Source organism: Panthera pardus, unplaced genomic scaffold (genome assembly GCF_024362965.1).
Source record: "Panthera pardus isolate Hobbes unplaced genomic scaffold, ASM2436296v1 HiC_scaffold_7, whole genome shotgun sequence".
In the NCBI taxonomy this organism is placed as follows: domain Eukaryota; kingdom Metazoa; phylum Chordata; class Mammalia; order Carnivora; family Felidae; genus Panthera; species Panthera pardus.
In genome coordinates this window covers 79,609,782-79,626,940 of record NW_026527002.1, presented here as the reverse complement: position 1 = coordinate 79,626,940, position 17,159 = coordinate 79,609,782, and the positions used below count along the sequence as shown (strand labels likewise).

The window sequence follows — 17,159 nt, the reverse complement described above, 5'->3', positions numbered from 1 at the left end:
TGTGTGAGAAACAGCCCGCTCCAGCCTCCCATCAGGCAGGAATGTCTTTTTGAAACAGTTGAGCAGATTCCCAGATTGGAAAGGGTCTGTGCAGCTGACCTCACTCTTTCATGAGTAATTCTGGGTGGTTATTGACTGCGCTCTGCCAGAAGGCTCGAAACCGTGAATGAGCGTCATTCTTAGCAGCCGGGGGCCGCAGGCGTGCGGGAGAGAGCCGCAGCCCGGTGAGGACCGAGGGTTCGGGGACCTGCTGCCCACCGAGCCCCGGGGGCGGGGGGGGGAGGGGGCAGGCGCTGCAGACTGGGGAGCTGGTGAGGCTCGCGGCGGCTGCTCCGGGCGGTGTGTGGGCTGGCGGCCACGGCTCAGGAGCCGCGGCGGCCCGTGGGGATGGGGGCCGGGGCCAGGCGGGGCGGCAGGTGGCCTCGGCGTGGCAGGCGGCGGCACCGGCGGCCCGTGGCCTCGTTTTCCCGACAAGATAAAGCTGAGAGTTGGGGAGGTTACTGGCCGGATTGTGGATTGTCCCCCGGCGCGCTGGGGTGGGGGCCTGTGTGCGTGTGAGGAGCCCGTCCCGAGGCGTGGCCGTGCCCGAGCAAGTGCTGCTCGGGGTGTCTCGGGGCCGTGCCGTTCTGCTCACAGACCTCCCCTCCTGGCGCTCCTCTGGGTTTCCACGAGCTCTCCGGTCTCTCCGGTCTCACCCGCTGCCCTTCTCTCCCCTGCGGCTGTGCTGAAAGCGGGCTCGCCGTCGGGACCGGGGCTCCTCTAGCCTTAGAGACCGGATCGGCTCTCCCGTTCGTCCTCGTTGCCCTCTCGTCGGCCGGCCGGCGCTCCTTACATCAGCCCGGGGGTGGGGGGCCTGGTGTGTGCCCGCTCGCTCCGGCTGTCAGCTCCCCTTGAACCGTGTGTTGTCTCTCTAGCACCATCCTGGAGGAGGAGAAGGTTCAGCAAGAAGAACGAATGAGGATGGAATCCCGAAGACAGGTCACAGTGTCCTGGGACTCCGGAGGGTCCGATGAAGCGCCACCCAAGGTAGCAGGGGCCCCTCCCCCAACTCTGGCATCGCTCCCGCTAACTCTCAAGGCTGCCGGTGCAGGCAGCTGCTGTCTGTGGGAGGCACCCGGGCGTCAGGGTGTCCCAGGAGCCGCCAGTGTCACGCCTCTCCCCTCGCCTGCCTCCCTGCTCCCTGCGTGTTACCCTCACCGCACTCATTCCCTGGTTTGCATTTCGGCTGGAGGCCCTGTGTGAGGTTAGACGCGGTCTTCAGAGGCTCCTCCTCGGCTCGCCCCACCCCCACCCCCACCCCCACCCCCACCCCCACCCCCAGACTGCAGTGAGCTCGCCAGCCGTGGAGGAGGGCTTCCCCTGGTCAGGGAGCATGCGAAGGATGGAGCCGGGATGCAGACCTCAGATGGACCGAAGCCAGGCCCCTGAACGCTCCACGCTTCGCCCTGCCGTAAACTGAGTCCCGTGGTCCCTAATTCCCTTCCTCTGGGGCTGGGTTTGGTTGCGAGCCTTGTGCACACGTGCCGCCTACCTGCTCTCTGCGGCCGCCTTCCTGGCCGGGAGCCGGAGGCGTTGCATTTGCAGGTCAGGATCTGCTGGCTGCAACCCCGGGCCTCGCCTGTCCCCCTCCCCCAAGCCCTGCGGCCCTGCGAGGTCACCGAGGCACCCCCACCCCCCACCCCCCGTGCTCAGCCAAACGGTGGCCGGGCTCTGCTCATAGTTGGCGGTTAAAGCCTCTCACGCGGTTGAGAATTCTTCAGATACCTTTTGCTTTTGAAAGAAAGGTATTTTCGCACAGTGGCTTACTTGCCATGAATAATCCAGTTCAGAACGTCTTCTGGAATTTAAATAGATGGTAGGCTTTACCTTCTGTTCGATGAGCTAAAAGCATACGCAGATACTGGCAATTATTTCATTTTCTTTCTGAAAAATGTTCAGAAATCTGATAGCACAAAGTACTATTTAAATATTCTACCAACTTTTAACGATGCCTGAAAGCTTCTGTTTTCTTGGTCAATATTTTCAACTGTGTAATAGTAAACATCACACATTTAAGGGGACTATGGGTATTGACACAGTTCTTCAGAAGTTTTGAGGTGGAGGGTTCCCTGGTCCAGCCTCCTGAACAAGTAGAAAAACCGAGGCCCAGAGGAGGAGGGCCAACGCCACCTTCGACTGGTGTTCCTTTGAGTGAGAGCGAAACCAGTGCACCTCCGTGTCTCCTGATTTAACGATAGATCTGCTGTCACCCACAGAAGAACTGAGAGCCCCTCATCCCAGCATGTAAAGCCCTCCCGCTTTGCATATACACTGAGCCACAGCACAGTGGTCCGGGCCTGGGAGGCACGAGAGTCTGGAAGCTGGTTCCTCAGGCCGAAGGGCCAAGTGGATCTCTTCACATGGGGCTCTGATGACCGGGCAGTCCGCCTCCCCGTTCCCAGCCTCACCATCCTCTCTGTGAAGCGAGGGTCTTAGCATCCCTCGCCCTCAGGGATGCGGTGAAGGCTGCCCGAGGTCCCGCCTCTGCAGCCCTGATGGAGTCACAGAGGCGTCAGGTGCTGTGCGAACCTGGCGGTGAGCCCCAGATCTCGTAGCGCTCCCCCAAAACTCCACAGAATGAAGAAACTTTGTCCGCCTCAATGTTTTCCTGTAGCTCAGTCTGTAGAATGTTGGTTTAATAATGCTCGTGTGGCTGAATTTTGGAAGGTGTAGTCTGAGGTTAGGCTTTTTCTGTTTTAGAGTACAAAGGCCTTTCTTTCTGGTTTCAAGACATTTTCAGAGTGCCTATTTTGAGGCTCTTCTCTCTGATCGGAGATCGGGTCAGCACCTCGTAACCCACTGCCTGTTGTTGTCGCTGGAGTTTGACTGGAATGAGCTGCATGCTTCACTGGTGTGCTGTCCCTGGCTGGTTTCAGCCTGCAGCCCCATCACTGTGGCTGCACAGGTTGATACATTCGCTCTTTGACACTTTGAGGAAAAGGTTGGCAAGCCCTGGATTAAACGTTTTCATGGCTAGAAACTCGCCAACGCTAGTATAAACCTACAGACGCTCAATGAACATGAACAGACACACTCATTACCCGGCTCCCTTGCCAGCCAGAATCAGGTCTGGGCACAGTTTTCCCTTCTCCACAGTGATCCGTGGAATCGAACTCTGCTTTATGGCCCCTGCATTTGACAGGCGTGCAGCTGAGTCCCTTGTCTCCGAGAGGCCAGCCCGCTAGCCCAGCGTCACCTCCTGTCCCTCCACCCGGTTTAGCGGGAAGTCTGGAGCCTCATCAGTTGTTATAGTCCTGCCTGTGCTGTTTTCGGACAATAAATTCCACTTAAACCTCTTCAGTTCATGTAGGATCTCGGGCTTTTGTAGATGAACATTGTGTACTAATAACATTTGTCACGTAGCCTAATTAGTTTTTTAAAGGGAAACATTTTTCTCTCCCACGTTCCAGATTCAAAATTGAAAGCTTAATTGTACTTAATGGCAAAGGCACCGTAACCACAAAGCTGATTATCAAAAATTGTTATCAGTTTCTTCATCAATATTTAATACCAATGTTTGGACACAAAATAATCTTCAGAGAAGTTTGCCCGTGAGGAATGCAGCCCGGGGAGCCCCGCTCCGGGTTCATTTCATTTCGGTGATTTGTCCTGCACATCCCCGTCGGTTCATGGGAAAGCCTCCGGCTAAAAATATCTTTCTCTGCGGTTTTAAAAATGTATTTCTTGGATCTGCGGGTCCTAGACCGTTTCAGAGGGCCGTGGGAGCAACACCCATTTCGTAGTAATGCTCACGTGTCCCTGGCCTCGTCCACTCCGCCGGCATTGGCAGTCCTGCGGCAGACGTAACCGCGGACCAAGCGGCCGTCCCCGCGATGCACGCCAGGGCGGCAGTGCCAGACCGAGCTGGTCATCACTGGTTCTTCGCCACCTGTGCCAGAGCGACGCCGGGGTGCCGCAGAACGACCCCGGCGAAGCGGTCACGCGTCCTCCGAGGGAGGAAACAGAAAGTACCGGAAGACGCTTGCTGTGCGGCTGGCCTGTGGAACTGACCGCTTTCCCCGTGGAAGACCAGTGTTTCTTGAAAAAGGAGTGGGCAGACGCTGTGGTTGGTCAGAGTCATGCATTCGGTAGGTGCTTTCTCAAGGAGCGAAGCAAGACTGTGCCATCAAGAACAAATGATAGTGTTTGTGGCCAGTGATACAATTTGAGTCTTCGAGCAAAAATTAGAATTTTGAGAAACTTACCCCCATCACCGTGACCTGAGAGCGTCGGAATTCTGAGGCTTTTGGGATGAGCTCAGAGCGGTATGAACAAACACGACTTTCTCCGTACGTATGCTGAAGTGGGTCGGCAGCGCACAGGTCCATGGGACTCGGGGCCTCCCGGCTTCCAGGTGACCGCTGCAGGGTATCACAGGATCACACGCGGGCAGGCAGACGATGCGTTCGCAGTACAGGACGGAGCGATGGATTCCAACAGACGATACGTTTCAGAGTCCACGTCGCAAAAGTCACTCTTAAGAGACTGCCGCTTGTTGTTTGGGGGCAACACCGACAAACAGTACCCACAGCTGTGCTAAGAAACTGTTAGCACGCTTGTCTCCTCTCCAGCTCTACTGCTGCGTGAGGCTGGGCGTTCCCTGTGTGCTACGGTCAGCGAAACAGCACAGCACACCGAGCAGAGAGGCTTCCTTCTGTGAAGCCGAACGTTGAAGGAATTTGTCTACATACGTGTAACAGGTGCCCCTCTGCTCCCTGATTTTTTTTTTTAGTTTTGAAAAAATAGATACTTTTTTAACATGTAATTAGTTTGTTGTTGTTGTTTCTTGAGAGAGAGAGAGAGAGAGAGAGAGAGAATGAGGGAGAGAGCAAGCAGGGCAGCGGCAAAGAGGGGGAGACAGATGATCCGAAGCAGGTTTCGTGCTATCAGCACAGAGCCTGACTCGGTGCTCACGAACCATGAGATCATGACCCGACCCGAAGTCGGACGTTTACCTGACTGAGCCACCCAGGTGCCCCGGTTTGTTGTTATTTTTAAGTGTGTGTTTTCATCTCTCCTGGTGTAAATATTAGTAGATACATTCCAGATGAAGAAGAGCTCTTGGAGTCCTTGGTAATCTTTGAAAATATAAAGAGGTCCTGAAGAGAGTGTTTGAGAGTGGCTGTCTCAGCAGCGTTTCTCAGCCCGAACAGGACGCAGCAAGCACTCCGCTTACATAAGAAGCATTTTGGGATGCCCTGCTGCTAACCCTGAGGTGGGATACGTGGGTAATAAAACGCCTTCCTAATTGCAACACGCCGGTTCTTCCGGGAGACTGCTAACTATAGAAGGAAACTACAACATCATGCACACGCCTGTAGGAGACACTCAGGAGCGGTGAGACGGTCAAGCGCTTGCCTGTGTGGGCACACCACGGGTACAGACGGCCGCTAGGCCTGCAGAGCCCACGGCCCCAACCACGCGTGAACGCGCTGGTCGTGGCGATGCGATTTTCTGGAAGGGCGAAAAATCCTGGTACAAGTTCAAACAAAACAAAATGGCGCGTCAGCGTGCACAGTAGCCGCTGTTCTGGTAGGTTCAGTGTGTGGGAAGCCGTGCCCCGTGTTGTTTGGGTTCAGATAGCAGGACCGTTGCTGTTGACCTATGTAAGGCCGAGCGAGGTGCCTGAAAGGAGAGCGGGTCCTGTCGTTCTGACCCCCGGTGCCGTCGGGCTCAGCCCGGCGCCCTCGCGGGTGCCCTGGACGCCTGCAGGAACACTGCCACCCGACTGAGAACCGCCGGTTTAGGGTGTGTTGGCTTTTCCTCCCCCGCCTCACGTGGCCAGACTTGAGCAGCATCTCCTGCAGCTCCACGGTTTGCTTTTCTAAAAACCTTAAAATCCGAGTGTGTGTCTTAGAGAAGGAGACAGAGTAACCTGCCGAATCGTAGTTCCCAGGCGCTCGCGCGGAAGCCGTCCTCCAAGAACTGGACGTCAGTCCCCACGACGGCCCCGCCCCCGTGACCCCGTCGGGAACGTGGCGGCGCAGAGGTGAACGGCCCTGACCACAGCCCGCACCCCCACCCTCCGCCAAGCTGGCGTCCTGCTCGTAGGGAACACGAACAGCCGTCTGACGGGACACGCGCTCTCCATGTCGCGGGTTCGCGGAATTCGGTTTCACGATCGTCTTGTCTGCCATAAAGCCCGTTTTCATCCTTTTCCCTGTTGTTTTATTTTGAAACGGAACCTTGCAAGTGCTCTCTTTTGTTACCCACTCAGGTATTTGAGTCCCTGTGGGACGTTGTGTGGTGACTTTGCCAGCCCCTCATCAGTTCCTTCTGTATTTTCCGTTTTATTTGTCGAGCCCAAGCACACTTGCCACAGGGCGGCGTCACCGCACAGCGGATTTGGGGGTCGAGCAGGTCTGCCCGCGTGGACGGTGCAGCCTCTTCACGTTGACGGAGTTGTCTGAGCCGCGGCTTTATCCTCTGAAAAAGGGTGAAAATACCGCCGGTGACATTGCCCCTCCAACTGTCAACTCGTACGGAAAGCACGTCAGCTCGGTGCACACGGCCACACTGAGGAAAAGTTGTTATTTTTGCCTGTTACTTACATGCGACCTCCAGGACTCAAGCCATGGGACACAACTGTACGACCATCAGAGAGCCGCTTACTGTCCTGATTCTGCCTCCTCCCGCGCTTGGACTCCAGGAGTCCACACCGCCATGGCGGTGCATACATGTTAACACATACCTTTGAAATGAGTGTTGCGGGCGCCTGCGTGGCTCAGTCGGTGAAGCCATGGCTCGGGTCGTGGTCTCGTGGTTCGTGGGTTCGAGCCCCACACCAGGCTCCACAAGGACAGTACAGATCCGGCTTGGGAATCTCTCTCCCCCCTCCCTCTCTGCCCCTCTCCACTTGTGCTTTCTCTCTCTCAAAAATAAACTTTAAAAAAAAAAAAATGAGTGTTGCCGGTCCAATGTTCTAGAACAGAGATAATGGAACTCTTTTCTTTTTACCTCTCCTTCACTACTTGTTCAAGTGAAATCTTTAAAAATATAAATCTGAAGAGTAGTCCCTCAGGCGTCATGGAACACAGAAAATGCCACCGTAGAACACAGAGTAAAGCCTGTGACACCCCCTTGATGTCCCTTGCCTGCTTCCGGGGGTCTCAGGGATCCATCCTCCTATTCAGTTAAGTTTGGGGTAAACCGCATCTGGGCCACTGAAATGCAGGCTCATGGGCTAAGGGAGCATTTCCACCCGCAGAGATTTTTTTTTTTTTTTTAATCTTTATTTTTGAGAGAGAGACAGAGACAGAGCGTGAGTGGGGGAGGGGCGAAGAGAGAGGGACACACAGAATCCGAAGCAGGCTCCAGGCTCCGAGCTGTCAGCACAGAGCCCGACGCGGGGCTCGAACTCACAAGCTACAAGATCGTGACCTGAGCCGAAGTCGGACTCTTAACCGACTGAGCCACCCAGGCACCCCCACCCGCAGAGGTTTCACAGCCCCACAGTAGCAGGGCTTGGGCAGGTACAGAGGTAGCCGCAATCCCAGTCAGGATTTGAATCGCGTGACGGAGGAGAGCCGAGGACTGAGATGCCACGTCTGTGGGAGAAATCAGGAGGTTGCACGGAATCACCGTGGAAGACTCAGAAGTTGGGGTGGAGCTTCCCAGGCTGAGGCAGCAGGCATCCGGGCAGTGGGCCGTGTGAGCAGAGCTGTGGGGTGATGAGAGGGTCCTAGACACCCAGAAGCCAAGCAAAGCGTGTGCTCCTGCAGGAGCACGTGCGTCCTCGGGAGGAGACGCAGACTCCGAGGCGTTTCTTTCCTCCCCTGGGCTTTGCTGGTACCTGAGTCCACCTGCTTTTATTCTGGTCTTCATTTGGCTGGAGAGCAGCGGGTTTGTCCTCCGTTCAGTCCCTCAGGGTTAGAAGATTTCATGGGCTTATCTTCTATTTCAGGCTAAACCACTTTTGCTATGAACTTTGAATTCATGTATGCCACAGACAGACTGAGAATTCTAGAGCTGGGAGTGACTTCACCGTCCCTCTAGCTGGATTCCTGTTCGATAGATGCAGAAGCCAGTGGGCTCCCTCGCCCGCCCACAGTCACGCAGCCGGGAAGCAGCAGAGCGGAAGGAGCACGGGCTCGGCTCCTGCTCGGAGAGCCACCTGACGTGCGTCTCCTGGGTGCCGGGTCTTCCTGGCCACCGGTGGATCTCCCTGGGGCCCCACGCCCTTTGCCCACGTTCAGCCAGATAGTCGTTTCATCGTTGAGTTACAAGCGTTCTTTGTGTTTGCTGGGTCTGTCTCCTAAGTGATCAGCCCGTATTTTCTTAGACTCCGTGGGCTCTCTTTCTCTATCTCGGCGGCCTCACTTGCAACACGAGAGCTTTTAATTCTGGCGAAGCGCGGGTTATCTTTCTTCACTCTCGATTGAGCTTCTGGTGTCGTATCGAGGGAACGGTTGCCTCACCCAGGTCACAGAGATGCCTGTTCTCCCCTGAGTGTTGCAGTTTTGCCGCTTCCGTGTAGATCCACGATCGGTTTTGAGCTCATCTTTGTGTGTGTCGTGAGGAAGGGGTGCGGCTTTGTTGTGTCACGTGGCGGTATCCTGTGCCCCAGACGTCGCTGGGACAGGCTGCTTCCCCCGCGGAAGTGCCTTGACACCCTTGATCATTCTTTCCAATGGAAGCGTTTTGGAGAAACACCTTTTTCTGTTCTTTTCAGTGAAACATAGACTTAACAGAATTATCAAAACACTCATTCATACGACACTCTCTTGATTTGTTCACAGCCCAGCAGACCTGGTTACCCCAGTCCGCGGTCCAGCGAAGGATTTTATCCCAGTCCCCAGCACATGGTACAGACCAATCATTACCAGGTATGATTTGCCAGTCGTGACAGATGTGAGATGCATTCTTCTTCACGTTTGGGGTGGGGAGGTGCGTCACACGTATTCATTTTTTCATTTCTGTACTTACGAGTGATTTGGCACGCAGAGAACTGAGGAAGTACTCTGACTAGTAGCTGTAAGTGGATGGCGTGTTGACGCCCAGAGGGTGGCCTTCACACAGCTGGGCGGCTGTCCCGTGCCACGTCCTCAGCCCCATCGCCTTCCTCTGTTCGGGGAGGCGCAGGCGAACCCAGCGGCTCCTACTGCGCAGAGGTAGTGATGACCTGGGCGTTTTTTCTGGAAGGCAAAAACAACATTCGATTGTACCTTGCGAACTGGACAGATGCCATATGGACAGGTGTGGAAAGCTTGTCAGACTTCCAGGCTAATAAGTAGCTTACGCAAATTGGGGAAGACTGTCCTCGAAAGGAAAGGACCAGAAGCAAAGTCAGTAATGTTTCTGTTTCTGAGGGAAGGGTATTTGCCCTGTGGAGGTATACTCGACCCAGTTCTGACCGAAGTAGACACCGTGCTCCCCGCGCCACACCGGCTGGAGAAAGCTTCTGTAAGCCTGGAGGGCCCCCTCCCCTTCCCCGTGTCACCCGCTGCCCGGTGCAGCCACCCTGACTGTGAGGAGAGGTTGGCGTGGCGTGTCCTTGGCTTTCAGATAAACGACCAGACAGGGTGTGCTCGTCCCCCGTGCTCAGCTGCTCTGACTGGGTGTGATGTCTGTGCGTTGACGTCCTGATGAGGGTGTCGCTAATTCACTCCTCTGTAGTGCTGGGGACTATTCCACAGATTGTTTACCCGTAGTGATGTTATTTGGGTAGCGGGCCAAATCGCTTCTGGGAAATAAAACCCCCTCTTATAATTGGTATCGGCTGTGGCTTTGCCGTTGCCGCGCCTCTGAGGCGACTGCATAGCTGGCTGGCTGGGTGAGCCGTGACACCCGGCCTCTAACAGAAAGTGCTTGACCGGAGAAGGACTCAGACGCTAAACAAACAGCGGGTGGTCCTCGAGTGTCTGTCTGGGGAGGGAGAACTTCCCTTAACTGCCGTCTCCCCTGAGTTACCCGTGTGTCAGGGAGCAAACAGAAGCCCGCTTACTGTGCCTCCTTCACTCAGATGAAAGCACTTTTATTCCTTTACGTGCCTCTCAACTCTATTTAAAGCCAGGCCTCTTGGGTCAGTATGGACAACACAACACTCTTCCCTGTGCGGTGCTGGGCTGCCGGGTGAGTGCAGGCCATTCCGAGCTAGAAGGATGTTGCTAGACAGAACGCGAAAAGTGGACACGCGGCGGCCCTTTGCCTGGCTGACTGCCTCCGGACCCCCGCTTACTAATTCTGAAGGGGGCCCGGCAGTATTCCATCGTGACCAGGCACCCCCAGGAGCTCTAGTACAGTACTGGCAGCCCTGTTTTGGGAGACCCTGTCCTGAGACCCCCGCTTGCCAGGGGAGGGTGAACCATCGGGTCCTCCGGGGCAGCTCCTCATTCCGCAGGCTGGCGATGACTGACTGTCCCCGTGCCCTCCACCCTCGAGGGAGGCGCTCCTGGGCCCCTCGGTCGCCGGAAGCGTGGGTTACAGCTTGCCTGGCCGTGACTCATCACGGCTGAAGAGCCGGAGCCCGGACCTAGGGTGGTGCTCAGAGCAGCCGGAGGGGTGTGGGTGGCCCAAGGAGGGAAGCCGGGCCCCGGGCAGGCACCGGACCCCAGGCTTCTTGAGAGAAAACGCGGCCACATCCGCTGACGAGACCGAGAGAGCGTGCGGTCAGGGCACCGGTCTGTGCAGCTTTCACGACCTGGGGCTCTGGTGCCCGTTGGTCAGTGGCTGCCGCCCCGTGGAGTGGGAGCCCATGAGGACGGAGACTGGTCTCCACTTGAAGTGCCTACAGGCGTGTATAGAACAGAGGAAAGATTGGGCAGAGAAATTAAAATACTCCTATTTTCACTGAAGAAATGAACGATTCACCTCCCCCAGGTGCCAGGTTTCTTTATCCTGCAAATGGGAACAGCAGCGGGCCATTGCCTGCCGCTGTCTCACGTTCCTTCTTGGCCTAAAATGTTCACTGGATCCTGTCACTCCGCTGTGTGGCTGCCACAGAACACTTGAAATCTGTGCAAATTCCTGAAAGTTCTCTGGCAGTAGTGTGTCCCTTCTGACCAAAAATAGCGATAGGACACTTTATTTTAGTGGAATTTTTTTGTTAAAATATTTTCATTCAAGGGGGAGCCCGGGGGGGCTCAGTTGGTTGAGTGTCCAACTTTGGCTCAGGTCATGATCTCGCGGTTCATGAGTTCAGGCCCCGCGTTGGGCTCCATGCTGTCGGGGCAGATCTTCTGTCCCCCCTCGCTCTGCCCCTCTCCTGCTCACTCTCTCTCTCTCTCAAAAAACAAATGTTTAAAAAAATATTTTCCTTTAAGTAAACTATGAGAACTATCCATACACCTTATTTGAAAGTTTATTGTCAGTATGCAATTTGGGGATAAATCCATGCCTGGAGACCTAACCGATGCACGAAATCTTTGTTCAAGAACGTGTTGATGTTTGGAAATACGGGTTTGGCTGTGCTTTATCTCATTGAAGAATTAACTGACGACTCTGGCCACACAGTACTCGCCTAGCAAGTTATGGAAACAAATGCTGCTTCCGTCCCCTCTTTTTCTCGTGACTGAGGGAGGGAACCACATAAACAACCCTCTCGTTTTCCTTCTGCCCTGAACTCTTTCTGCACGTGCACCTGAGCGCCTTGTCTCTACCATGGCCACCGCTGCGGGGACACGGGGCCGGGCTTCGCTCACCGCCAGCTCTAGCTCATTAGAGAAGAGCGCTCGGGAGCAGTGCCACAGAGCCGTGACCGTGGTCCCTGTTGCTTTGGCATCGAGGCTGCAGAATGGCACGGGAAATAATTTCCGACTTGCTGGTGTGTTCGCTTTAGCTCTCGATGCGGCCTTCATGGATTGCCTTTTTGGGGCTTTAGTTGAGAATCCATTGCCTTGCCTTGACCAGCGTCCGGAGGCCCCCTGCTTCACTTGGCCAGTGAGCCCTTCCCCAGCCTTCAGAACCGGCCCTGCCGTACCTCTCTGAGCACGTTTCAGTAGCCACATCTCCCCTTCTCTCCCCTTCGGCCCCCCTTGGCCCTTGTCAGGAACCTGCTTCTCCCGTTAGGTCCGCTCGGATAATCCAGGGTGACCGCCGCGTCTCGAGTCTCCTCATTTACAATCCCGTGTGTGAAGTCCCTTTGCCACGTGAGGAGGCACAGCCCCGGGTTCCGGGGATCCGGACGTGGATGTCTCGGGCACCACTGTTGCGTTTCCACGGTGTTCTTTGTCATCTTAGCCGCTGGCCTGCGTGTGGAGGGCACAGCTGTGCAGGAGTGTGACCCCCGCTGCCTCCCATTCGCAGGTGTCTGGCTATCCTGGTTCACATGGGGTCACAGCCACGGCTGGCAGCATCTACCCGGGTCAGGCATCTCTTTTGGACCAGACGGACTCATGGAATCACAGACCACAGGAGATATCGATGTGGCAGCCCAATGTGGAGGTAAGCTGGATGTTCGTGTGTTAGCATGAAGCTTTGCCCAAAGTACCTTCTATTTCTGAATCCTGAGAGTTGTTGATTTCGGTGACCTCATTCGAATGCCAAGGTGCTCCATGTGCCCCAGTGCTTCCTAGCTCTGTGAGTCCTTTTCACTGAAACCAAGAGATGCCGCCACCGTCAGCCCGCCCGTCTGAAAGGCGGCGCACCAGCCTGAGCGTAATGAGCGTGTGCGGGAGGCACGTCCCCGGAAGGAGCAGGGCAGGGCGACAGAGCCTGCCGCTCTGTGGGCCATGGTAACTTTCACCAGATTTGCCCGGTAAACCGAGAACCGCTCCTGTGATAGTAAATGTTGTTTCTTGGACTCCCAGAACGCCTGTGGTCACTGCCCGTGCCCTCGTCCTTGGAGTGAGCGTGTTTAACAATTGCTCGGTTCACCGCAGCGTGTGCACGGAGTTTAACCCTCCTTCTGGTCCACCTCCAGACTGTTTTCACTCCTTCACTGTAACCAGTGATGTATTCTCTGCACGTTCCTTGGATTGTTTCTCTAGAATAAATCCCTGCAGGTGGAGCTGTGGGCTGAACGACCTTGTACTTGGCAAAGATGCTCGGTAGGAGGTGACGAGCCGCCTCTGGGAAAGTCGCTCCCGTGAGCGGAGTGTGAGAGGCCCTCTTTCCACCGCCCTTGCCGTTCTGCTTCATTTCCTTTGGAAAGACACAGAAAACAGCAAAACTATCCTCAGTAGGCCCCTGAGAGTGGATGTGCTGTTGTATTTCCCTCCCGCCAGGACTCTGCGGCCCTGGACCTGCGCGGGATCGGGCAGGTGCTGCCCACCCAGCTGGTGGAAGAGCGGCTGATCCGGCAGCAGCAGGAAATGGAGGAGGACCAGCGCTGGCTCGAGAAAGAGGAGAGATTCCTGGTCATCCTGGTAATTGGAACCCCCTCCGCTTGTGACGCGCTGGCACGGTCTGCTGTGCTGCAGACGATCGGAAAGGTTCATCCTTTTCAAAACCAGAGAGTTTGTCTCACATCTGGCCCCTAACACCGGCAACAGTGGGTCATTTCCTCTTCTTGGATTCCCTTTTCCACCAGGTTTCTGAGATGTTGCTGGTGGCATTGTGGGCTCGGAGGTGTTAGCATCCCTGTGGTTTTCGCAGAAGCAGCTCCCCCTTAAGTGTCAGCGCGCACGTAAGAGCCTGCATTTTGCTGCTGCAGGACGTGTGACCAGACAGCCGAGGGCCCAGGCCTTGCCTGCCCGGGTCCTCTCCTCTTGTGCTCCGACACATACCGACCGCCCACCCCCCCCCCCCCCCATGTGTCTGGCAGCCCGAGTGACAGCCACCTCAGATGTCTCCTGGGGCAGAGAGGAAGTGGAAAGGCAGAGCGGTGTCTGTGTGTCCCTTGACACAAGGGCCCTTCGGACTCGGGGCCCCATGCCACGCACTCCTGTGCCCTCAGCCTCAGAGCCCACTCCCCCGTCCCCTGCACGGCTGGTTCCGTCTTCCTGGAGCGGCCTGAAAAGGATGGCTGAGCAGAGCCAGGACTGCGGGCACAGATTCTCGACTCCGTACGTCTCCTGGGCAGGGCACAGCCGGTCCCTCGTGCTTTGATCAAGTAAACGCTCCCTGAAGCCAAGACGCTGTTCGACTGTAGGCCGAGAGACCAGACACCAACAAGGGGCGGGGTGGTGGGAGGTGCGGTTCTCACATCACTTCCTGTCTTCCAGGCACTGACGCTTTTAATCGCCGAGTAACGGTGTCATGAGACAGTGACCTTAGTCTGTGTTGCGCAGCGTTCGTCGACATCGTTTCTACGTGGCTTTCGTTTCTTTGAACCCGTAGTTCACAGTTAGAGCAGCCCGCACACTCAGGTTCAGGGAAGCCTGTTTTCACTGCCGGAGCGGCCAGTGCCCTGAGCACAGGACGTACTGGGGCTGCCCTCAGCACGCCTGCCGCCTCGGAGAGCTCGGGGGGCCCGGAGACGTCACGCGCGCTCCACGCTCCGCCGCTGCCGGTCGGGACGAAGGCAGTGTTCCTCAGCACGCACCGTTGGCACAGTCGGGCCCCTCAGGTTGTACTCCCGTGTGCTGCCGCCACCCGACGCATTTCTCGTGTGGGGAGTCCAGTCTGGCCAGCCCCCCCCCCCCCCCCCCCGAGGAGGAGAGGGGTCTGGAATCCTTTAATCGAAATTCTGGAAGGTTTTGTGTTTTTCAGAATCCAGTATTGTTGCACCAGAGAAAGCTAATGTGGTGTGGTGCACGTGCCGTGGGTTTATGTAGTGTTCCAGGGGCATCCCAGGGGTAAACAGCAAAACACGGATGTTCATGTTAACAGCAATAGGTACAGAGTTCACGTCCATTCAGGTCACGTTGTGCCATGAAATTCGCTTGCTTCAAATGCAAAAGAAAAACAAATTACCAGTTTTCAGTGCTTGTTAGATTTTGGAACCGAGGATAAAGGAAGTGAACCCTCCCTGTGACACCCCCGTTTTACGGGATTTCCCGAGGTCACCCAGCTCACGTGTGGCTGAGCCTGGATTCAGTCCAGAACCCTGCTGCAGGGTCGGTCCAGCTGCTTTGTCGTGTGGCCTCAGCGCACGCGAGGGCGCGTCGTGCTGGGGGGAGTTTTAACACTACACTTGCCGGGCGCTCTTCTGTACGTACGTTTACAGCGAGCTATAGGAAACATGGATAGGTAAGGTGACGCGTTAACTTTTGAACAGAAGTTTCGTGCTGTCAAAAATCTAAATTATTTAGGTTAAAGCCTATCTTGATAAGAGGCAAGCTGCAGACAGTGGTGATCGTTTAGTGCGGAAATCTGAGCGAGCCAGTTTGGATATGGAGTGGGCTCCAAGAACGGCCGTTCCCTAGCCCATCTTATACTTTTGCCCAGACAGAATATTTTCTTGCATTGATTTGTATTTTAAAAAGTCACCGTTGGGGCTCCTGGGTGGCTCAGTCGGTTGAGCGTCCGACTTCAGCTCAGGTCATGATCTCACTTTCCGTGAGTTCGAGCCCCGCGTCAGGCTCTCTGTGCTGACAGCTCGGAGCCTGGAGCCTGTTTCCGATTCTGTGTCTCCCTTTCTCTCTGCCCCTCCTCTGCTCATGCTCTGTCTCTGTCTGTCTCAAAAATAAATAAAAATAAATAAATAAATAAAAAGTCACTATTACAGATTCTCCGAACTAGAGCTGCTGAATGTAAATACCACCAGCTCATGCACGACTGACCGCGAGTGAGCAAAGGTTTGCTCAGGGTTGCAGAGTGCCGGCCCGTGCTGCTCTGCTGGGGTGCGGCGGGGGAGCACCAGGAGCCCGTGGGTGCTTGGAGGGGTCAGGGACAGTGCCAGAGCCCGGATGTGTTGAGCCAAGGTGAAAGATCCGTTGGAATTTGCAAAGCAGACAAGCTCAGGAAATCCCTTCCAGGCAGAGGGAAGGAGCATGAGTGTAACAACACCAGTCAGGAGAGTGTTCTCAGAAGCCCCCCACCCACGCTGGATGTGACCAAAGCTCAGGGAGTGGGAAGCAGCTAACGGGTTCACCACTCAGTCTTCTGAGAGGTTTCACGTGTTTATATACGAGGCTCAGGACCCGGCTGGTGAGTTGTGGGCTTTTTCTCGGCATTGAGACCATGCACGTACAATGAGCAGACCTTGAGTGTGCAGCCGGCCGAGCTCTGTTAAGTGTGTGAGTCCGTGTAACCCACACCCACGCGTCGGACATCTCAGACCCCACATGGCTCCCAGATTCCGTTCAGAGCCCATCTCTGAGGCTGTACGAGATGCCCCCCGGGGTCCTGGTCCGCACTGCGCCTCGCCTGCCCAACGGCCTGGGTTCTAGGACGTCTCTGCTCAGTCGGGGCCTCCCCGCCACCTGTTCCCCCTGCCCTTTATTTCTCCCGTGCCGCTTTGATGACTTAATTTTGTGTCTCGCGTCCCTTACTGACTTACTGCCCATCCACTCAGAGCTCCTGCCACTGCTCTAATGGTGTTTCATTTTCCCCGAATTTGTTGGGTCTGTATTTTCTGTGTGCATATGCAGTTCATTTTTAGATACTTACCTTGTGTTTTCCAGTATTGATCACATGAACTCTGATTTCCTTGGGTTTTCTGCATGCACAGCTGTCTCTTTTTCCCCCATTTTTTGAGGCATAATTGACACACGTCACTTGTTGAAAGCATCTTCTTTCTCCATTTTCAGTGTTTGTTACATACGTCAATTTCTTTTGAGGCATCCCTTGCCAATTTTTATATTAACTAGGTCCCTGCCTGTTTTTATTCTTAAAGATGTTGTCTATAATAGTTTTTCTATTAAGTATACTGTTGGCTCTGTATTTTAAATACATTATTTTTCTAAAAACTTGTAAGGAGTGTAACGTGATGCACAATGTGGGACATTTTGCTTGGGTTTGAGCTAGCCCTGTATTCCAGAGTTAAATCCCTACTTAAGGCATAACTGATCATTCTTCTTTTCTAAGTTTATTTATTTATTTTGAGACAGAGAGCATGAGCGGGGAGGGGCAGAGGGAGAGAAAACCAGGCAGGCTCCATGCTGTCGGTGCAAAGCCCAACAAGGGGCTCGAACTCACAAGCCATGAGATCGTGACCTGAGCGGCAGTCGAGTGTCAGACGCTTAACCGACTGAGCCCCCCAGGTGCCCCGAGCCGTAACTGACCATTCTTGCAGTATCTGGCATCCTTCGTTAGTGTTCTGGTAGGATTTAGTATTGCCGTCCATGAGTGAGAATGTC

The 17,159-nt window shown here is 55.1% G+C and overlaps 1 protein-coding gene across 18 annotated transcripts in view; it reads left to right on the top strand.

The window, feature by feature from the left end:
* Nucleotides 1–17,159, top strand: part of PTK2 (protein tyrosine kinase 2) — a 257,936-nt gene that overhangs the window by 218,761 nt on the left and 22,016 nt on the right. For 17 of the 18 annotated variants that reach the window (XM_019459751.2, XM_053896569.1, XM_053896572.1 and 14 more), the window contains 4 exons: nucleotides 915–1,026; nucleotides 8,778–8,864; nucleotides 12,283–12,420; nucleotides 13,203–13,343. In XM_019459751.2, coding sequence (XP_019315296.2) covers nucleotides 915–1,026; nucleotides 8,778–8,864; nucleotides 12,283–12,420; nucleotides 13,203–13,343 — 478 coding nt within the window. Of the gene's footprint in view, nucleotides 1–86; nucleotides 225–914; nucleotides 1,027–8,777; nucleotides 8,865–12,282; nucleotides 12,421–13,202; nucleotides 13,344–17,159 lie in introns of those variants that run through there. The other variant, XM_053896575.1, reaches the window with a different exon arrangement.